Source organism: Punica granatum, chromosome 6, assembly GCF_007655135.1.
Source record: "Punica granatum isolate Tunisia-2019 chromosome 6, ASM765513v2, whole genome shotgun sequence".
Lineage (NCBI taxonomy): Eukaryota > Viridiplantae > Streptophyta > Magnoliopsida > Myrtales > Lythraceae > Punica > Punica granatum.
This window is the reverse complement of record NC_045132.1, coordinates 19,469,206-19,491,175: the sequence shown is the minus strand read 5'-3', so window position 1 is coordinate 19,491,175 and position 21,970 is coordinate 19,469,206. Positions and strand designations below refer to the sequence as shown.

The following is a 21,970-nucleotide window of genomic DNA, read 5'->3' as shown; positions in this document are numbered from 1 at the left end:
ACATGAAGACTTGAAACGAATCGTCTGATATATGCTTGCTTCATTTAATTTGAATTGAACACCAGTTCTTGTGCGAGAAGCTTGCTGAAATACCAGTTTACCCAAGGGGCTGTTATTGTGATCTGCGTAGATGGTCGGAGGACATACTGAAAAGCAATTAAAAAGGAAATCTATTGTTCCATTGAGGGTTTTTGTTTCCTTCTTTTTTTGTGTGTTTTTATTTTATTTGCCTAGTTGGCTAAATCGATTCAAGTCCGCAGATGCCAATCTACGTATAAAGCAGTAGATGAAAATCTGATAAGCTAAATTATGTGAAAATTTCATGAAGCGCGATCTTAGAACAGTATATGAAAATCTTTACTACTATGCCCAAGAAGAATAAAATTATTTTTGTTCGGAGAAACCAACGTTTCAAGATCCGCTGATTTTCATTCTCGACTATGGTCCAATTGCATCCCGATTCCTCTGTTTTTCCAGGTTTTGTGGCCTTTTGGCAAAATCTTGACCCAAAGGCCAAAGGACTATCATCCTGATCCCAATATCTTGAAAACATAGCAGTGTTTATGAATTTTATTGAATTGGAAAAGTGAATTCCGGCATAGGTAATTATCGAATGATAAGTACCCAGAAGCGATACCGATCTGGAAGCACATTCTGCAGGTCAAACACATAACTTTGAAATGTTATCTGGTGATTTCAGAGCATCGATGTGCCAAAGACATCCAAAAAAGGAAAATATAGATGAGACCACCTAATTTTATCAGCCTCCCGAGAAACTCAATGAGAGGAATTTGCATATATAGCAGCAGCAGCACGATTCGGAAGCAGAAGGGCAGACATGCAGAAGTATCTGATTCAAGAAAGAAGTTACAAGAAGAAATATTCTTTCGCAGGGCAACAATAGCCCAACTATTGTTTTCACAGTTATTGTCTTGAAGAAATGTTCCCGCAGGAGATGTAGAAGCAGAACTTCATTCTATATTTTTGCTTCTGCAGCATAGCAGATCTGTTACTAAACAAAAACTTATAATGGGGACTTGTAGGATCTACGACTGACCATATTTTTGGCGTGTTTATCAAACAGGAAATCGCCCTCACATCAAGAAGCCAAGTTGCTTGAACAGATAGGATGAACATTCAAGCGTTGTCTGGAAAGAAAGGGACTCATTTATGGATATTGATTAATATCGAGATACTGAAATTGGGTTTATCTCTTCCAGCCCCGGAATCTCCTTTAGGTTTTCACATCCCAACATCTTCAGCCAGTTTAGTGACTTCAGCTTCGACAAGTTCGGCAACCTTTTAATCTCTTTACAATTTCTGATATCCAGCTCTTCCAATGCTTCCAGCTCGTCGAGGCCTTCAAGTTCCTTCAGCATTTCGCAGCCTTCAGCCACTAAACTCTCCAACAACTTCAAGCACGATAGGTCGGGCAATATCTCTAGGGACGTGCAGTACCGGATCTCCAAGTACCTCAAGGAGCACAGATCATCGAGGCCTTCAATTTCAGAAAGCTTTTTGCAGTCATTGGCCTTTAACTCAGACAACTTCTTCATCTTTGACAAATCTGGGAGCTTCTCAAGATTCTCACAGGATGAAACCTCCAAGATTCTTAGACCTTCTAGCCCCTCGATGCCATCAAGTTTAGTCACTCTTGGGCAGCCACTCACTTCCAGACGTGCCAAGAATACTAGATTCCCCAGGCCTCGAATCTCTTTAAGCTCGGGGCATTTACGTAGACATAATTCTGAAAGGTTCCCCAAGTTCGACAGATCAGGCAATATTCGAAATGAATTGCATTCTACGACTGATAGCTCATACAGACTCGGGGGAAGGGTGGGAAGGGAGAGAAGCCAGCAACCTGCTATGTTGAGTGACTTGAGCCCAGAAAGGGCACCAATCTCGTCTGGTAAGGTTCTAATACTTGTTCTGTGAAATTCTAGCTTCTCCAATTTGGATAGGCCGGAAATCTCCACGGGTAACTTTCTCAGCCCATCACACGACCAAAACATCATCTCTTTCAGATTAGTCAAAGCAGGGAGATTTGGGATTGGATTCCGTGACTTGCAACTGACTCGAAGGGTGCTGAGTCCAGCAGGAAGTGCAGGGAGAGTGTGGAGACTCGAACATCCTTTCAAGTCAAGAGTCTCGAGATGGGAAAGACTTCCAATAGATTCTGGAAGAGTTGTAATTTCTGTATGGTCTAATATCAACACTTTCAAAAGCGATATCTGCCCAAGTTCAGATGGAGGCTCTCCCTCCATTTCTGTACAGAATGAAGCATTTATCACGCTAAGCTTCCTCAAGTTTCCCAGAGCCCTTGGGAAGCGACGTATGCCACAGAGATGAATGTCGAGCACTTCCAAATTCTCTAGGGTCCCTACTGAATCGGGTAAACGTGTAACACTCGTTGAAGATATGTTAAGCTTAGTCAATGACTTCAACTGCCCAATGGAATCTGGGATCTCCCTCAACAAGGAACAGCCTTTCAATGACAAGTGCCGAAGTTCCCCGAGCAACCCGATTGACTCTGGGAGTTCAATGATATTAGAGGAATCGAGCAGGAGATCCGAGAGACAAGTTGTGTGGCCAATGGAATCAGGAATCCGATTCAAATAAATGCAGTCTTTTGCTTGCAGAACTTCTAGCTTCTTCATATGCCTCGAGATCGGCACATCCCGTATTTGAGTCCCATCCAGGATGAGCTTTTCTAATGACTTCAAAGAGCCAATTTGATCGGGCAGCTTCTCAATGTTCCAACAGAAACTCATGTCAAGGTAGATCAAACTCTTGAGCTTCCCGATTGATGGGTCGATCAACTCTAATCTGTGACAGTGGTTCATGCTTAGTCTCTCCAAATTGGTCATCACTGAAAAATCAGGAGTTCTGGTGACGAAATTGCAATGGTTGAGATGAAGAACTTTCAGCTTCACAGCCATCTGTAAAACAAGTGATAAAATGTATATCGGACTTAAACTCGGAACTCTAATCAAAGAGCAACAAAAGAACAAAAAGAAGAAGAAGATAAAATTCAAAAGACCTTGACCGAGCTCCAACCAGTCCAATCATCTCCAACTTCTGTCTGTGATAGATCAAGAATGACTAGGTTGTCTAGATTCAAATCGGTCGGTGTAATCTTGAATGATGAGTTGTGCCATCTGAGCCATCTCAACCTTTCCAGGAGGTTATGAAAATTTCCAACCAGATCAGCACATTCCAACCGAAGAAACCTCAGATTTATTAGATTTCTGAACTGCCGATCTGTAAAAGAGTAGTCATCTGGCACAATTTTGAAATCGAGACGAATCGCTTCAACTTCTGTTGATCCCTGGTCCACAATAGATTAGATTTAAGTAAAAACGACGACTACTTGCAATTAATTAATTTTGATATAAAAGCAGGACAAGAGCTTGATATCAGAAGTATGTTAGTACCCTTTCTTTCTCCAACACGACTCTTGCTTCTTCACTTTGCCACAGCCTACTCCGTTTCCCAGGTTCAATGTAGCTTTCTCGCCGGACAACTTCCCTGCCAAGGTCCCTGAGTTGATCATGCATCCACAGCTTGTTGTCATCTCCGATTTTAACCAGAGACATCAGAAGGAGGACCTCGATCCCAACATCTGGAAAGAAGTTGCAATCTTTCCACATGTGTTTTACGATCTGTATATCTTCTCCAACAAAGATGCAGGCAATATCTAAGAATATTTGTTTCTCTTCATAGTCCAACGCATTATAACTGATTCTCAACTTGTCTTGGACTTCTCCATCAGGCATTGCCCTCAACTTGTCCAATGTCGATTCCCATACCACCTTGCTTTTTGTAGATAGGAAAGAACCTATGACCTCAAGAGCTAAGGGTAGTCCTCCTGTTGTCCCGGCTATATCCTTAGCCAGAGCGGTCAGCTCAGCTAGAGGAGAGCTGTTTCTGAATGCATGCTTGCAAAAAAGTTGAAGGGCTTGTTCTCGGTCCATTTCTTTGACTTCATATATCCACTTCTCATCCACTTGAGCTACCTGTAAAACGTCCTTGTTTCTTGACGTGACAAGAATCCTGCTTCCTGGGCCGAACCAATGGAGCTCTTTTGCTAGTGCATTGAGCTGATTACGGTGATCAATATCATCAAGAAGAATTAGGACCTTCTTGTCACGAAACCTACGTTTGAGCTCGTTGATTCCATCGTCGAGACTGGCAAAATCCTGCTGCTTGCGCCTTGTGATATCAGCGACTAGCTGACTTTGCAAGTATTCAAGACCACGGTGCCGTGATGATGTCTCCCGAATATCTTTAAGGAAGCTGCAACCTTCGAATTGATCCAGAATTTGATTATAGATGGCCTTGGCAATAGTCGTCTTACCAATCCCACCCATACCCCACAACCCAACTATTCTTACATCTTTCTTACCAATCTCCAACAGCTGCATGACGACTTCTGTCTGATCGTCAGTTCCAACTAAGCTATCAGTAACAAGAAGATGCCTTTTCTTCAATTCCTTCAGAACCTCAGCAACCACTAACTTTGTCAATTGGCCCTGATGACTGCAGATTGGATAAATTTATGCCGAGGTTCAGCTTAGGACGTTCGGTCTATTGGTAGAACTATGACTAAAAATAGCTAAAACAGTATGAACCGGAGGAGCTGAAATACCAAGAGAATTCACATATGCAAGGTAAATTTTAATCGGAATCGGATTAGGCAAGTATAGAATTGACCACGTTGTTGATCACTCATAAATATTATTTCCGGATTGAAATCCATTCGAGATCTAACCATTTTTGTTATCTGATGCAATCGAATAATGACAGCAAAATCAATCCGAAATAACTCATTACCCGTTAGCTGTGTTCTCTAAATCCCAACCCTTCAGCTTCCCGACCTCGGCAAGAGCGTCCCTCCAGAGTTGAACAGTCTCCGCATTGTATCTCCTCGCGTGCTGAGAAAACGCCTTCCCATAATTCCCCGTCTGGTGTCGGACTTCATTCGGCACGACATCGTAGAAAATGGGCAGTATCAACTGCCCGATCGTGTTCCGGCACTCAACCATCTGAGCTAGCTCCTTGAGGCACCACTTGCTGGACGCGTAATCCTTGGAGAAGATGGGCACCGAGACCTTCGACTGCTTGATAGCCGCCAGGAGCTCAGGCCCGATCTCCTCCCCCTTGCGGAGATCATTGTCGTCCCGGAACGAGCGCACCCCGGCATCGATGAGGGCGTTGTAGAGGTAGTCTGTGAAGCCCTTGCGAGTGTCGGGTCCCCTGAAGCTGAGGAAAACCTCGTACTCGTACCCCGGCTGGTCGCCGACTATGGGAAGTGATGAGGTCTGGCCGGAGTCAATTGAGAGATCCCGAACGGCGTCAATCGAAGCAGTGCGGATGCTCCTTGCTCTGTTCTTGATGAGGAAAACAGAGAAGACCAGGACGGAAGCAAACAAGGAGAGAAAGGTCAAGCACAAAGGTAAAGCCCAACGCCATAGCCCAGAACCATCACCATCTTCAAATCCCATTGCTCTTCTGTTAAGCCCTCCCTCCCTCAGTGATTCTGAAAGATGAATCAGCGATTCAATTGATGAATTGCTGCTCTGTCTCTGTCTCTGTCTCTCTATTCAAGGTTTGATTGTGATTGTCTCAAGTCAACCGTCAGTTCTTCCCTCTCTATAAAACTTTAATAATAATAATAATAATAATAATAAAAGATTGTTATTTTTCATCTGTTTATTTAATTTTTGGCCGCTCAAAGCTTTACGGCATCTGTGCTTTTCTTCAGAAATAAGTAAAACTAATCAATCGCGAAGGTGAGATAGTTTATTTTACAGATATATGATTATTGAAATGGATCGATATTAGATCTGTAATTAATAATACCATTTAAGAATAATAACAACTATCTTAGAATTATTCCCAGCAAGAAAAAAAAAAGAAAATCTAACAAAATTAAAAATAATATTATACACTTTTTCTGTCTCGCCAATGGAATATCAACTCAATCTTAATAATGTAATTTATAACTAACTTAGAAATATCAAAGTGGACATACCTTAATTTTTTCCGTTCTTGTTTCGTTAATTTGTAGAGAATTATTTCCTAAATTCTTTATTTGCTCTTGGTTTATTTTTTTCGTTCTTCTTTCATTAATTTGTTGAGAATTATTTCGTTATATCAACTTGGAATATTTGTAATTACTTTCATGGGAAGATTTTATTGATTGGACCAACTCTTCGTGAATAAAAGGCTAACGCATGTTTAACTTTAGAATCCTACCGCTACTATTCGTTTGAGATTGTGGTGGGATGTTATATAATCTCTTTTCCAAATAATTTTAAACAGAATTGATGTTTGGTGAGAGTTTTTAAAATCATAGTTTTGCTCGAAATTACAGTTACAAACGTGATTTCTTCAAGCAACTTAATAGGTATTTATAAAATCTGCTTATACTTATTATGTTTTAAGTATTAATAATTATATTTTTTTACTTTCAACAGTTTTAAATTAGTTTCCTCCAAATATTTTCGTTTATTTTGAAATTAGCACTTATTTTTAGCAATTTTATATCAGTACTTCTCTATTAGTAATAACACCTCCAAACCAAGCTTGTCTCTTTTTCACTTTCCCTTTTACTTTTGTTCTTTTATTTGGCATTTCAATTATTTATCAAAAGATTGGTGAATATTATTAAAATCAAGGATTACTTTTAATTAAAGAGTAAAAATTGAAGGATAATATTCATCATTTGACCATGAATAATTTCTGAGAAAAGAGAGTGGTTTAGCGACATTCCTTTGATTTGAGATCAAGAGGTTCTATATTCGATTTATATGTGTGGGATTCTTGTGCCACTTTATTTTCCCTTCCCATCTATCCCTTTCTGTACTCGTGAGAGCCTCTTTTGTAATCGAAAAAATTATAAACAGTCTCTCTAAATTTTTTTCGCAAAATAGCAAAAAGTAAGTAAATAAATAAATAAGTCCATGATGGGAAGGGCTTATTTGTTAATAAATCCCTTTATATAGTGGGAAATGATAACATTAGTGCAACTCATATTCGTTATTTGTTAATAAAACTTACTATTTGTTTACATATGCGTTTTTCCTTTCCTTTCTTCTGTTGAATTTAGCCCTATTAAACCTTATCATAATGATAAATTACACATTGATATTCATATTCAAGGGGCAAGTGATTATCTAGTTACTTAAGAAACACTCATAGTGGGACTTGTATTAAGATTCTGCCAAAACAATCAATGCCAATGTTTAGTTAATTGCCACTTAAAATTTGCAATAATAATAAAGGAAGAAGAATTGTTAAGAAAATTTGGATAGGAAGAAAATAAATATACTTGCACTATATATAAATTATTCATACGAAAGAAGCAAAATAATTGACTTAGAAATCACCAATAAAGGTTGTTTCAAGTGGTTCGATGTTGGTTCTTCTTAAATAAAGTCTCGTGTTTAAGTTTACGAATTAAGAAAATCCTTCATTGAGAGAGTTTTATCTCCCAATGATTTGATCTGGTTCAAATTGTATTAATTGGGGCTCATTTGACTTTCGAATACCAAAGTAGACAAAAAAAAAACCTCAGAAGCTAGAATAAAAAAGGAAATAGAATAAAAAGATGCGACACTCAACTTCATACTTCTATCTTTTATTTCTTATATTACAATTATATATGACGAGTTCCCTAAATTCCTTTCGATAACTGTTATATAAGTGACGACTTCCCTAAATAATATACATACACGTAGTGTATTTATTTCTGCAAAAAATAATATATACTCATATATATGCATATCGCTAAATGAAAAGTAATACCTATAGATTCTTTTGTTGTTCTCTTGAAAATTTTAGAATACGTAATAAAAATTTATAATGCAAAAAACTGTATTAAAAAAAAACAGTGAATTGCATTCCCTTCCCTTCAAGTATTGCTAAATAACATTCTACCCCATTCATAACAAAACACAACACTTCGCGGCCTTATTCTTAATGAAAATGATAAAGTAATCCTATTGACAATTTTTTTTTTGCTGAATAAAAGGCCGGGAGGGGGAAACCAGCGCAGCAACTCTCTCTGGAGACCAAAGAGGCTCCACAGTCGCCATGAAATGTTCCATTCGCCCGAATGAGTAAAGGGCTTGGTAAGACATAGCCCACCTAGGTCACCATCACCCCATCAAAGCGCACAGTGGATCAGAACAGCTCCCATAGGGTAGAGGACAAGGGTCTACTAACGCAAACACTTTCGTGTTTAAGTCGAGTTCTGGCCCCTTGACCTCCTCTTTAGAAGACGAAATTCGTTACCAGTTGGGCTACTACCTTGGTGGTCTATTGACCATGTTGAACTATAGAAGAAAAGCACTTTTAGTCCTCAATTTTTAGTTACTTTTTCAGTTTCATCCTAGCTTTTTGTTCATTATTGGTGGAGATAAATTGCTTTTAACTATCTATATATATAAAGGTATTTAATTTAGACTCCTAAACATCGCGCGACGAGAGACCTCTGTTCGTTTAATGAGAACATGCAACATAAACTTCTTGAGCAATTCGTCATCATATAGTTAATTGTCCCTTGCATGTCATGTATCATGCATTATATGATAATAACTAGCCTATTAAGATATTTTTTAATTGGTTAATTATATAAAAAAGTATGATCTTTGCACTTTTTCCTAAATGTAACACGACCTTTAGAAAATAGCATAGAAAGATTCCACCTTTGTATTTTTTTTCCTAAATATAGCATGACCTTTGCGGAGTTGCATATAAATGTACGACCGTTATAATTTTTCTTAAATATATCACGATCTTTAAAAAATAGCACAGAAATGCACGACTGTCAAGTTGAGCTGCGATTCTAGCACGACGTCAATTATTTCGTCATAAGAACAAGAGATCTTTCTCAATCAATCCCCTTGTCCCTCATTCTTCGAGAATTAGAAAGATCATTTTCAAGTTTGAATTTGTTCATTTGAAATCTGGGTTCTTCTATAAAGATAACAACTAGCAGGAGTTTAACGATACAATGTGATAATATAATTGAACGAATGGCACTTGGCACCGTTAACTTCATGTTAGCTGTTATTGTTCAATCATGTGAGGTCTACTAGTCCAATCATGTTCCGTCACGTGGCTCCATTAGCTCAACGTTAGCTGTTATCGTTACAATTTGACTAAATAATTTATATTTTGCAAAATATGTAACTAAACCTAAAGATCGTGCTATATTTAGAAAAAAAGTGCAAATGTTGTGTCTTTATATGCTACTCTCCAAAGGTCATGGTACGTTTAGGAAAAATGCAAAGGTCGTGGGTTTCTATACTATTTTCTAAAGGTCTTGTTATATTTTTAAAAAAGTGCAAATTTAATACTTTTTTAGGCGATTAGGCCTTTTTAAAAATGAATATTATCGTTGAAACATTCCTTTTTAATTATAAATTCGTACTTCAATTTTTTAGTAAAAATAAAATTTTATGTGCAATCCAAGCTTTAAAACTGACGTACAAAAAACACAATAAAATAAATATACTTTTAGTTTTTACCAAACAATTGGAAGTTATACATGTTTGGATAATTAAATCAGTTATCAAATAAATTGCTTTGTTTTAATTTTTGGATAAATATCATCATAAACAAACAAATCTGCATAATAATATTTTTGGAAATTAGTTTCTTCTAATCAATGATTACAATATAATCATATTTATAAATATGTAATCTCTAGAAAATTAGAAATACTTACAGGAAATTATAATACTTACAGAAAATTATAATGAATACTTACAGAGGTTATATTCGAATAACCTCTCACGTATAAATTTTCTTTTAAAAAATTATTAATGTTTTAAGTTTTCTATGATACAAAGATTAAATTGAATAAATTATAATACTTATACGTTTCTTCATTATTACATTATAAAAGATTATATATATAAAACATAAATTGCTACATCATAAATAAGAGTAGACAATCTACGTAGAATATCTTTTTAAAATATTTTAGAGACTAAACTTATATTACAAGAACATACATTTATTTGATGTAGACAAATTTCACGATTCTTTTATATGAGTTTTTTTTTGTAGAGAACAAAATTAGAATTTGATTAACTTATTATAAAAAAAACTGATTAGTTATATTGATATATATATATATATATAATGCATAACAAATGTTCTAATTCTACTTTATTATATGTATCATGAATTATAAATTATAGATTCACTAGATTAGAGAAGGGAAAACTTCTCTGTCTTCCATACGGCTTTGTTTAATAAGTGTTTTTCTTAAGCGCAAATAGTGTATGATAAAATATTTTAAAACCTTGATTTTGGTTAAATTTTGGAGCTATCAGCATAATTTTCTTTAGCAAGTGGGTAGGTCATTTTGAAAACTTCATATTCTTATTCTTTATTTGACATATTAATCCTAAGTTCAACAGCTCAAATTATTTTTTTTCAAACACTTGAAATTATTCTAAAATCAATATATATTTTTTATCAATTATATATCAGCACTTTTATATTCGCAACGATACTCCCAAGCCAAGCCTACTACTCCCTCTCTCGCTCTGTCTCACCCTTTCTTCACGTCTTGTACAGCAAATTGAAATTTTTTAATAGGTAATCTGACTGATACTCTGTTGCGATGTTCCTTTATGCTAATTTCTTATAAGAATCGGAAATTTTCATATTTTCACACGACGATGACTGTGAGTATCCGCAAAACTCCTTATCTTTCGACGACTCTTTAATTTCAGTTCTTAATTTTTTAACCTATTATTTTCATAAGTTTTATTTTACAAATAGCAATTAAAATATAAAATATAAATGCCCGTGCAATGTGCGGGCCACATTACTAGTTGCGAGTAATACAACCCAAAAGGACGTTTCATCTCTCAATTGACCAAATAAAAAAAATTGATTTTTGTAATTTGGTTTTATTCTGAAATACACGGTTTGAATATGTATACGATTCTTAATTTTTGAGAAATCAAATTTATGGTTTGATCACGATTTGAATAAAAAACCATTAAACTGAAACTGAGCATCCCTAAATAAACCATTTGGACATTAAGAGGCCATTATGAATCCGCTTTTAATCCGCCCGTAAATACATATATTGTAAAATAATAATGTAATAGTGAAAATAATTGACTTTTCGAATACTAGAGTTCACACAGGAAAAATTTCTGATACATCAGTATAAAAAAATCTTTTAACTCCTCAATATACGAAGTATTATTTGTAAGTACTTTTAGTACATATCGAGAAGGCAGAAATATATGAAACATATTTTTAGTGTGATATTATTAAAGAAATATTCTAATAACCAATACGGGTTGGTTCAATCGGTTCAATGCTTATTACCCTTAAATAAGGTTTCAGATTCGAGTCTTGTGAATAGAAAAAATTCATGTTGGGAGAGCGTTACCTCTTCAATAGGCTAAACCAGCCCGAACTAGATTAGTCGGGGCTCATTAGGGTTCCAGATACCTAGTCACACACCAAAAAAAGAAAAAAGAAAAAATGTAATATTAAAACTATTATAGGTAGTGAGACAAAAGGTCACTTTTGATCCTCAATCTTTTCTTATTTTTTCATTTTTGTCCTAAAGCCTTTTTCCACTCATTTTTGTCCTTAGAGTGACATATTTTGTTCACTTTTATCCCACCGTCAAGTTTCCTAGTAGAAAATTACTTTTCCATCAAAAAGTTTTTAAATAAAATTAATTTTATTAATGACAATATCAAAAATATAAAAGAAACATAAAAAAAAGATGGAACATGAGATCCCATAGAGGAGAGGGGGCTGTTGGGGCCAAGCCGGCAACCAACCCTCCCCCTCTGAGGTTCTCGGTGACCTCTGGAGCTACCAGCAACCTTAGATGGTCATGATTTGTTGCCGGTGATGCTCCCTCCCTCCTGTACAATCTCCCATAACTTGTCCTTCATTCTTTTTATTTTCTTTAAAAATTTCATTGTCCTTAATAAAAATTAATTTTAATTGATAACTTTTGGACGGAAGATTAATTTTTAAACATAAAGTGAACGGAAGGATCAAAGCAAATAAGAAGTGTAATGTTAAGGACAAGAAAGAACTAAAGAAAAGGTTAACTATAAAAGGGAAATGGTAATTAAGTAAAGGTTGAGGACCAAAAAAATGCCATTGTCTCTAAATAATATAATCATAGATAAATACGAAATGTCTTTCTTGAGTACTACTAGAAGAAATACACAAAACCTCATAGCGCAATATGGTAATCGTATATATAGAAAAAATTATTTAAGAAATACATTATATATCTGTCGACAATATTGTAGGAGACCCAATATAAGATAATTATCGAGGAAAATACAACAGTTGAAAATGTAAATCCTCTACCGAAAAAACAAAATGTAAATCATCACTTTTGATGATGCAGTGAAGTCCGAAGAATGATTGTGAAAATAATAAGAGACGATAGTAGAATCTAATGAGGTGACAACGTGAGATGTGACTGAAAAATCAGTTACACACCAAAAATGCCTCCTCTTTCCCCCCGAAAGTGATGTATGTCCTTAATTTCTTCAAATGCCCCCCTCACCAAAAGAGAAGAGGCAATCATGCATGGACCGTTGTGTAAGGCCTCAATTGGATTAATTATATGATTTTGACTGATTAAAAATTGAGTTGTGGTTCGGAAGACGAACCTCTATATGCAGAATAAGTAGTGATTAATAATATATGTGTACTGTTGGTATCTTCCAAATATTTGACGAGAACATTTTGGTTCATTTTTTGAATCATCACTATGTTCATAAACATTATATATTAGACATACTTACACGGGGCAGCTTCCTTCTAGTTCAAATTCATGAATACAAAACAATACTAATTCTAAGTAGTGATTGTGATGGATCGGTTGACTTCGTCTTCTTGATCTGCAAGTGATTAGCTCGAGAAAATGGAAAATTCCGCCAAGATGAAGTATAAAAAGATCAATTCATTATTATCGAATCTGGACCCATCAACAGTAGCGGTGATTGACTTAGCCCAGCATAAGCCTGAAACTAAGCGGAATTGTGATAACAGAGAGGAAGGAAGAGGGTGTAGCAAAGAGAGACAACGGCAATTGTGATACGAGTAAGACCATAAATATAATATGATTACTCAACCGGCCGGCCAGCTGATGATCTCAAGAAGTTGAAGCTCATCTCCTACGGTTATGAATATGAGTATGATCCTCCCTATTTTGCTTCTTCTTCTTGTTCTTGCTCTCCATACCTGACCATGTCCGTGATCAGCAAGGTAACATCCATCATCCCCACATTGTTAGCAGAGAAGGTATCCCTTGTGAATGATAACGTGCAAAGGAGATCGAATTACATATTTTATGCCTAATTGGCTAATAGCATTCAAGTTTGCACATGCTGATGCATGCGAAAAATAAAGTTCCATTAGGCTGGATATTGTGAGCTGCAGATAAAAGTCTATACTACAAAAACATAATATTTAGTATTAAATTAAATCCCAAAGACTCCCGCAACCGCGAGGGAATTTTCTGTTTATGGAGTGATCAGAGCTGAGGAGCAAAGGATAGTCACGGTGACGTTGCAGTGCAGCCAGGAGTAGGCGGGTCAGCTTGCAAAGGAAAAGGAGAAGAGGAAGAAGAGTAGGTTGGTTGTTGCAGGTCTGTTTAAGGAGTGGGCGTTCATTGCCAGTCCCGGACTTGCAGGGAGGAAGAAGAAGAAGAAAAAGAGAAGATTGTTGATGATGGTGATTGACGCGTGATCAGATGGAGTTTGTAGGGAGGGCGTGTGAAGCAGAGTCGTGAAAGAGGAGGAGGAGGAGGAGGAAGAAGAAGGAGTTTAACGGTTTTTAGACGGAGTTTAACGGTGTGCTAGATCCGGGAATAAAATAGTGATTCGTGCTAAATTGTGACAACTTTTAAAAACGTGTTAGGAAGTGAAAATAAGGTAAAAATCGTGCTATATATGGCTATTTTCCCTATCAAAAATATAAAAGAAACATAAAAAAGACGGAACATGGGATCCGAGAGAGGGGAGGGGGCTGTTGGAGCCAAGTCGGCAGCCAACCCTCCCCCTCTAAGGTCCCCCCCTCTAAGATCCCGGTGACCTTTGGGGCCGCTAGCAACCTCAGATGGTTAGGATTTGTTGCCGGTGATGCTCCCCCCCTCCTGTTCGATCTCCCATAACTGCCTTCATTCTTTTTATTTTGTTTAAATTTTTCATCGTCGTTAATAAAATTATTTTTTATAGATAATTTTTAGAAGGAAAATTAATTTTTAAACATAAAGTGAACGGAAGGATCAAAGCAAATAAGAAATGTAATGTTAAGGACAAGAAAGAACTAAAGAAAAGGTTAACTATAAATGTGCAATGGTAATTAAGTAAAGATTGAGGACCAAAAAAATGGCTTTTTCCCTAAATAATATAATCATAGATAAATACGAAATGTCTTTCTTGAGTACTATTAGAAGAAATACACAAGACATCATAGCGCAATATGGTAATCGTATATATAGAAATAATTATTTAAGAAATACATTAAATATTTGTCGTCAATACTGCAGGAGACCCAATATAAGATAATTATCGAGGAAAATACAACAGTTGAAAATGTAAATCCTCTACCGAAAAAACAAAATGTAAACCATCACTTTTGATGATGCAGTGAAGTCAGAAGAATGATTGTGAAAATAATGAGAGACGATATTAGAATCTAATGAGATGACAGCCTGAGATTTCCGACTGAAAAATCAGTTACACACCAAAAATGCCTCCACTTTCCCCCCAAAAGTGATGTATGTCCTCATTTTCTTCAAATGTTCCCCTCACCAAAAGAGAAGAGGCACTCATGCATGGACTTTTGTGTAAGGCCTCAATTGGATTAATTATATGATTTTGACTGATTACAAATTGAGTTGTGGTTCAGAAGAGGAACCACTATTTGCAGAATAAGTAGTGATTAATAATATGTGTACTGTTGGTATCTTCCATATATTTGACGAGAACATTTTGGTACACTTTTTGAATCTTGACTATGTTCATAGACATTATATATTAGACATACTTAAACAGGGCAGCTTCCTTTTAGTTCAAATTCAATAATACAAAATGATATTTATTCTAATTAGTGATTGTGATGTATCGGTTGACTTCGTCTTCTTGACCTGCAAGTGATTAGCTCGAGGAAATGGAAAATTCCGCCAAGATGAAGTATAAAAAGATCAATTCATTATTATCGAACCTGGACCCATCAACAATGGCAGTGATTGACTTAGCCCAGCATAAGCCTGAAACTAACCGGAAAGGAATAGTGCATTGCCTCTACAGGAGTTGGCTTGAAATGGAAAAGAGAGGAAGGAAGAGGAAGTAGCAAAGAGAGAATGGCAATTGTGCTACGAGTAAGACCATAAATATAATATGATTACTCAACCAGCAAGCCAGCTGATGATCTCAAGAAGTTGAAGCTCATCTCCTACGGTTATGAATATGAGTATGATCCTCCCTCTTTTGCTTCTTCTTGTTCTTGCTCTCCATATCTGACCATGTCGTTGATTAGCAAGGCCGCATCCATCATCCCCACATTGTTAGCTTTCGCTTTGTCTCCATGGCAGCTAAAGTGTCACTCTCTGGTTCCCTTTTTGCTTGCAGAGAAGTTATCTGTTGCGAATGATAATGTGCAAAGGAAATCAAATTACATATTTTATGCCTAATTGGCTAATAGCATTTGCACATGCTGATCCATGCGAAAAATAAAGTTCCACTAGGCTGGATATTGTGAGCTGCAGATGAAAGTCTTTGCCACTATAACATAATCTTCATTCTTTAGTATTAAATAAATTCCAAAGACTCCTGCAACTGCAAGCGAATTTTCTTGCATTTGAATTTGCAATCTTTGGGTACAGATCTGAATATGCACTCTGGAATATGTCTTAAAGAAAATGTTCTTGCAGGAAAAACAGCTTCAGAATGTCTTTCTCTACTTTTTTCTTCAGCAGAATTGGAAACTCTGTTGCCAAAGAAACGAAAAGGGAAGATTCGATCTAAGCCCAGCACTCGTGCTCGTGTTTGAGCAGACTACAGCCTGGAATACCCTGTGAAAACCTTTGTCCATGTTCACTTCTTAGACTTTCGAATTGTTACTTTCCCTCTTACCTCCGAGGACTCGAACAAATAATGCCTGAGTGCACAGACACATATGACCCCTAATCCATATAACTCGTTACTGACAGCAGGAAACACATATGAACGAGTCCTTCGTGGATCTGATAATGGAATGCGGCGGAAATGCCGTGTTCCTAATTTTCGGAAACGGCCAGATGTTTGACTAGGAAAATTGGCGGGTCTGCAACCTGCAGAGCTTACAGCTCAGTAGGGGGTCATTAGCGCATACTTAGGACACACTGTGCAACAAATACCAAGAGCCTTCTACAACATGACAGACAACTTGTAAGTTTGTTTTTGCCCTCTGAGAAAGGTGCTAGAGGCTTACGTCCGCAGTCTTTTCCTTGCTCGGATCATTCTTATGAATTGAGTATCGTGCAAAGTAGAGCCAGTTACTAGAAGATCATAACTAAGGCCTCTGAAAAATGACCTTACACTGATGTAATCCACATCTATTATTGTTGTACTGCAATATAAGATTATTATTATGCTAATAAGTAGAAATCTGTCTTAAGCGTAGAGATTTGCAATTAAAATAATCCCGAATCTGTGGAATAGCTTCCCTCAAATATCCGCTCCCTCGCCTTACTTGCCTGCAATATCATGAAATCCATAGCAAATCAATACAGATATTATCCCAAACATACGAGCTTCTTCATCAGCAAAGTGATCCTTCATTTTCCCCGAACAGGACGTATATGTTAATGATGTCTATTAAAATAATCATTTTAGAGTCAATTAACGACCATAATGACATTGATGTTTAAGCAAAGATCACCTGTCTTTCCCAGTTAATGCGGCTGGTGATGATTGCCAGAAGGAGATTTTGCACGAAAGCACCACTTTGTATTCCAATCCAAAGGCCCATTCCCCTTATCTTCACCCAAAAAGCCAAAACAACAGCTATCGGGATTCCACAAAGATAGAAAGCCCCAAGGTTTACGAATGCTCCAATGTGCTGCCACCCGCATCCTCTTGCAATCCCTGTATCAAATACCAATCCATCACTACATTCATTAATTCCACTTGCCTTGAAATGAAAATTGGATAATCTCCCTCATTTGGTTTTAGTTGGCATTGGTGGAGAAGAAGAAACCAACTTTATAGTGGATTACCGGAAAGAGCTCCTTGTACACTATCGAGAATGACAGAGAGACAAACAAGAGGAGCCATTCTCGTGACATAGTCCACAACTTCCTTGTCATCACTAAATATGTATCCAAAAGCACGTCTACCAAAAAACAGGCTCGTGCTTACGATGCTTGTCTCTGCTATTGTGAGGAACACAGTAGCATAAACTGCAACTTGAGCTGCTCGTGGGTTTCCTGCTCCTATTTCATTTGAAACTCTCGTGCTGCAATGAAAAGGGAAGGGACGAATGAGTTTTAGATATAAGATAGTCAAAAACTACGTTTTTTTTTTTTTTTTCCTTTGCTAGTAATGCACTCAATTTCAACTATTGTGATGACAAGTATAGCATTGGGATGAACCTTCCGGCAGCACCAAGTCCATATGGGATCGTATAGAGTGTTCCAATTGTTGATAGACTGTTCAAAGACGGACAATAAAAAGGAAAAAAAATTAGTATATTAGACAAAGTTATTCAACTATTGGGATTTGAGGAGAAAGCTAAAGGCATCATTCATGAAATATGTTAGGGAATCAAGTTCTAGCATTTGTTGTGAGAAAGAGACTACTGACCAGACGGATAAAACAGAAGTTTCGAGCTGCGGATTTGGAAGAAGTCCAGAAAGCAAAACAAGCAGCTCATATGACCACCACTCCAGACTGCAAATTATAACACTAAATAACATTAGAGATCTCAAACAGAAAAGGAAAAGGAAAATAAAAAATTAAGGGTCCTTCTTGAGAGTGCTAACTCTTATAAAGTGAATTACCAGACCATCATAGCAGAAGGAACAGCAAAGCGGAAGAACTCGCCGACCCCATTGAACATTTCCATCGAGATGTGGCCCCATGTCTTTGTGCACACAGGCGAGAACTTAATGTACAATGCGAAGAAAATCACGTTCACCCAATATGAAAGATTAATTGCCAGAGCAGCCCCGAGATTCCCAAGCCCTGACTTGTATACCAACATCCAGCATACCGGAATGTGGAAGAGGAGGGTGGCGATGGAGCTCACGAGCATTGGAACCACAAGGCTCTGCATCTGGAAGAAGCGGATGAGGGGCTGAAGGGTTGCGTATGCAAAGAGGGAAGGAATCAGGTGCTTTGCGAACTTTCCTGCTCCATGGGATATCAAAGGGTCCTGGCCTGCGAGGATGAGGAGTTTCTCAACATTGAGCCAGAGAAGAGACAGAGGGAGACAGCAGAGGTTGAGGCAGAATATGGCAGTTCTTGTTTGGTTCCCGAGTATGTGGTACTGCTCAGCTCCATAAGCTTGGCCGCTTAGTGTTTCCAATGCACCTGCCATTCCCAGCTGTGTGTTTTTATCCAAAGTAAGTAAGAAGAATGTGAAAGTGAAACCATTTCAGTTCGGTTCAATCTAAGATCCCAACAAACTAACTCGGAAAAAAGGAAACAGAAAAAGATTAGGGGAATTTACCTAAAATGACTCATGGTTTACCCATTTTGTCAAATATATCCTATGCTTTTTTTTTGTCAAATCTATCCCATGGTTTACTTTTTGCATCAAATCTGTCCCGGCGTTATCTTTTCCGTGGACATCTAACGGCCATGCTGACGTGGCGCCCACGTGGCAAGTGTGGCCCACTATCTCTCCACGTGCCACGTCAGCACAGTCGTTAAATGTTGACGGAAAAGAGAACGCCGGGATAGATTTGATGCAAAAAGTAAACCATGGGATAGATTTAAAATAAAAAAAAGCATAGGATAGATTTGATAAAACGGGTAAACCATGGGATATTTTAAGTAAAAACCCCAAAAGATTAAAGAGAAACAGAATAACTGTACAGAATAACAGAACTGAACTCGTTTCTACAGCAATCCGATTTTAATTACTTCCCCTATACGCCAGAATCAATATTGCAAAGAAATCAATCTTTGCAAAGAGTTCATCTAATGTTGAGATCAGTCATGTTTCCTGTCCATGCCGGGCCCGAAAACTGAACTTGTGGACTATTTATGCCACTGTAGGGGATCCAAACAACTCAATGCGAAGGTTATAATTTCACCTTTGCAGTAAAAGCAGGCTTATGTTAAATTCCCTATGCTTAATCATCGTCACGGTTCTTCTCGACAGATGCTTATATTGGTACGGTTAAGCGTTGAAAAGGGTTGCTATGAAATAAGTACGTGCAGTAATGGATTTTTCTATTCACATACTTTTGTCATTCCTATTGCAATGGTCCTTATCAAAGAGGCAAAAGTGGAGTTGCCGACTGATATTTAAAATTATGCAAAAAGGATTTTTTTATTTTTCTAATGCACAGCCGACGGAGCCCGAGTAATCTAGGTTCGAGTCAGTCCAGCCTATTAGGGAGTAAAGGTCTCCCAATCATAAATTTTATCCGTTTGTAATACTCAAAACTCTCTCCTTAATTAAAAGAAATAAGTGACGTGAATCAACCGATGTTGATACTAAAAAACAAGAGGGAAAAGAAAAATAGTTCTAGTATGTAAAATATAGTGCCATTATGCAAAGATCCAAACAAATGAGCAGGCACATGACGAGTCAAAGATCCTGACAAATCACTCACGGCAGCCCAAAAATGCCATATTCGATTATTATGAATTGATTATTGGATGGACTTTTCGGAAAAAATGTAACCATTATCTTCTTCTTTTTTTTCTTTCTTGGCCACCAATTACTTCCCTCAAATTCGAAGATTTCCTCATTTATTTTATTTTATTTCATTTTTCTCTTTGGGTATGATGGAACATAAAAGACAACAGTATCCCCAGGTTTCCTGTTGTGTGATCATTAATTCGACCAATCCATCGCGGCCAGTTATACTTGTGGGTATGGTGGTCGAGCTTTATGCAGTATGCACTGTAAATTGTTCAAAAAGAGGAGAGTTAGTTAATTAACTTACAAGGATGCTGAAGCCGGTGACGCCAGACAGAGAGACGGCGATGGCAGTGCTAGAGAGGGCGAGCTTTCCGAGGTGGCCGACAATCATGATGGATATCACCTGCATCATGTATTGAGAAAAGGTCACCGCCACCATGGGCCCGGCAAGGTAGCCCACCCGCTTCACCTCTTCTGTGAACGTCCTCAGGCAACGCCTCCACGATGTATGAGAAGCTGTTGTTCCTGCCGCTGCAGCTGAGCCATGAACCTGACCTACTTCCTTTTTTGCAGCTTCCTCTTCATCGCCATTAATTCCGGAGATGTTCTTTATCAGCAACTTCTCCTCCAGCATCCCCATATTGCTGTCTTTTTCCGGGTCTCCCATGGCGATTACTCAGCCACTCTCTCTGGCTCCCTTTTCCTCGCAAGAGGAACAGATGCAGATATTTATTTACAGAGAGAGGACTTGGGATTGACTTTGTCAGCAGAACAGGAAAAAAATGACCATAAATTATGCCTTCATAATTTTTTTTTATTCAATGTTAATTTTCTTGCCGAAATGGATGTACTTAACACATGCCTGTCAGGAAAAATTTTAAATGTTGGTTCTCGACAGTGATTTGGTGCTGAATTTGGCATATTCCTGCCAGGAACTGGCGGCGGGGCAGTCAAAGTACTCAGGCCAGCCTCGCTTGAGTATAGAAACAAAAAAGATTCAGCCCAAGTTGAAAATTTAGTAGCAGAAAAAGGATGTGAATCAGATAAAATCTAATCTTATGTCTGGATGGGCTTGGCAACTTGCCCAATTCTTTAAATATAATTCCTTTCTGCTATAAATTGAGGCCTAAACTCTGGGCCGAAGACGCCAACGCAAGCATTCTTTCGATCAATTGAGAGAGAGAGAGAGAGAGAGAGAGAGAGAGAGAGCGACTGCGTGAGAGACGGAGAGAATACTTGGGGCGAGGATATACAATAATTGGAGGTATAATCTCAGTGTGTGTAGGATATTATTCATAGAGATCTAATCTATCAGGTAGAGAGAGTGCTAGGTACCTAAGAGGGTGAATTCGTTTCCAGCCCAGACATGGTCGGTCCACGGGGAGATCAGTGCCTGTGTAACGAGTTGATTACGTAGTGCCTGCATTAGTTCCTTTGGTTTTTCCTCTGCAGTCTCAGAGGTTTTTCACATTAAATCCCCGTCTGCTTCATCATCCTTCATTTTATTTCCCTGTTTCATTTCCCGACTGATAGTCATTATTATTATTAACCAAGCTATAACTCTGTGCGAAGTCCCCCGGGCCCTACACACAAGCTTGTCGAGGGAAAATTTTAAATTTGGTTCCTGACAGTGACGTGTTGCAGAAGAATCGATAAAGTTCTCCCACTTCACAAATTTATGGCCGCTACCTCTGTTCTAATATTAAGCATGTTCATCCATTTGTTATGATGCTTCCTCGCGCCTTTACCAATTGTGGTAATCCGTAAGATTACCGATCGTGATCCCGTGAATTCATTTGAGAGAACAGGAATAACCTTATGATTCTTTTTCAAGAATTAATTAACCAGCAGAAAGAGATGGAGTGGAAAAATACGAGGAAAGTGAGATGGCAGTGATCTTGTTGGAGAGAATGATAAGAGAAGTTTTGTGGCCTTTGGAGAATGTGGAAACCAAAAGCCAAAGGACTAACTATCATCCTGATCCCGGTATCATCGAAACATAACATTATTTTATGCAGTTGCAGAAACAGTATTTTGAGTTCTGTTAATGGAATCCGATAGAAATTCCATGCTCCCAGTTTTGTGAACC

The 21,970-nt window shown here is 37.7% G+C and overlaps 2 protein-coding genes across 2 annotated transcripts; both read right to left on the bottom strand.

Moving 5' to 3' along the window:
• Window positions 1-781: 781 nt before the first annotated feature.
• LOC116211290 (TMV resistance protein N-like) lies at window positions 782-5,617 on the bottom strand. Its single transcript, XM_031545606.1, has 4 exons — window positions 4,834-5,617; window positions 3,435-4,539; window positions 3,041-3,328; window positions 782-2,939 (listed from the first exon to the last, which is right to left on the bottom strand). Exons 1-4 carry the CDS (start codon window positions 5,502-5,504, stop codon window positions 1,182-1,184), a joined length of 3,822 nt encoding a protein of 1,273 aa, XP_031401466.1. The 5' UTR covers window positions 5,505-5,617; the 3' UTR covers window positions 782-1,181.
• Window positions 5,618-16,539: 10,922 nt separating this feature from the next.
• LOC116211824 (protein DETOXIFICATION 12-like) lies at window positions 16,540-20,706 on the bottom strand. The gene is made up of 7 exons (XM_031546352.1): window positions 20,186-20,706; window positions 18,065-18,609; window positions 17,868-17,954; window positions 17,657-17,713; window positions 17,282-17,520; window positions 16,945-17,150; window positions 16,540-16,759 (listed from the first exon to the last, which is right to left on the bottom strand). Exons 1-7 carry the CDS (start codon window positions 20,546-20,548, stop codon window positions 16,697-16,699), a joined length of 1,560 nt encoding a protein of 519 aa, XP_031402212.1. The 5' UTR covers window positions 20,549-20,706; the 3' UTR covers window positions 16,540-16,696.
• Window positions 20,707-21,970: the final 1,264 nt, after the last annotated feature.

Excerpts from the sequence above, each read along its gene's own strand:
- LOC116211290 (XM_031545606.1), bottom strand. The coding sequence starts at position 5,504 with ATGGGATTTGAAGATGGTGATGGTTCTGGGCTATGGCGTTGGGCTTTA. Across the intron at positions 4,540-4,833 it reads TTAGAGAACACAGCTAACGG|TCATCAGGGCCAATTGACAA; the intron begins GTAATGAGTTAT and ends TCCAATCTGCAG. Across the intron at positions 2,940-3,040 it reads CTGGTTGGAGCTCGGTCAAG|ATGGCTGTGAAGCTGAAAGT; the intron begins GTCTTTTGAATT and ends CTTGTTTTACAG.
- LOC116211824 (XM_031546352.1), bottom strand. The coding sequence starts at position 20,548 with ATGGGAGACCCGGAAAAAGACAGCAATATGGGGATGCTGGAGGAGAAG. Across the intron at positions 17,714-17,867 it reads ACTTCTGTTTTATCCGTCTG|TCTATCAACAATTGGAACAC; the intron begins GTCAGTAGTCTC and ends GTCTTTGAACAG. Across the intron at positions 17,521-17,656 it reads GGACTTGGTGCTGCCGGAAG|CACGAGAGTTTCAAATGAAA; the intron begins GTTCATCCCAAT and ends TTTTCATTGCAG.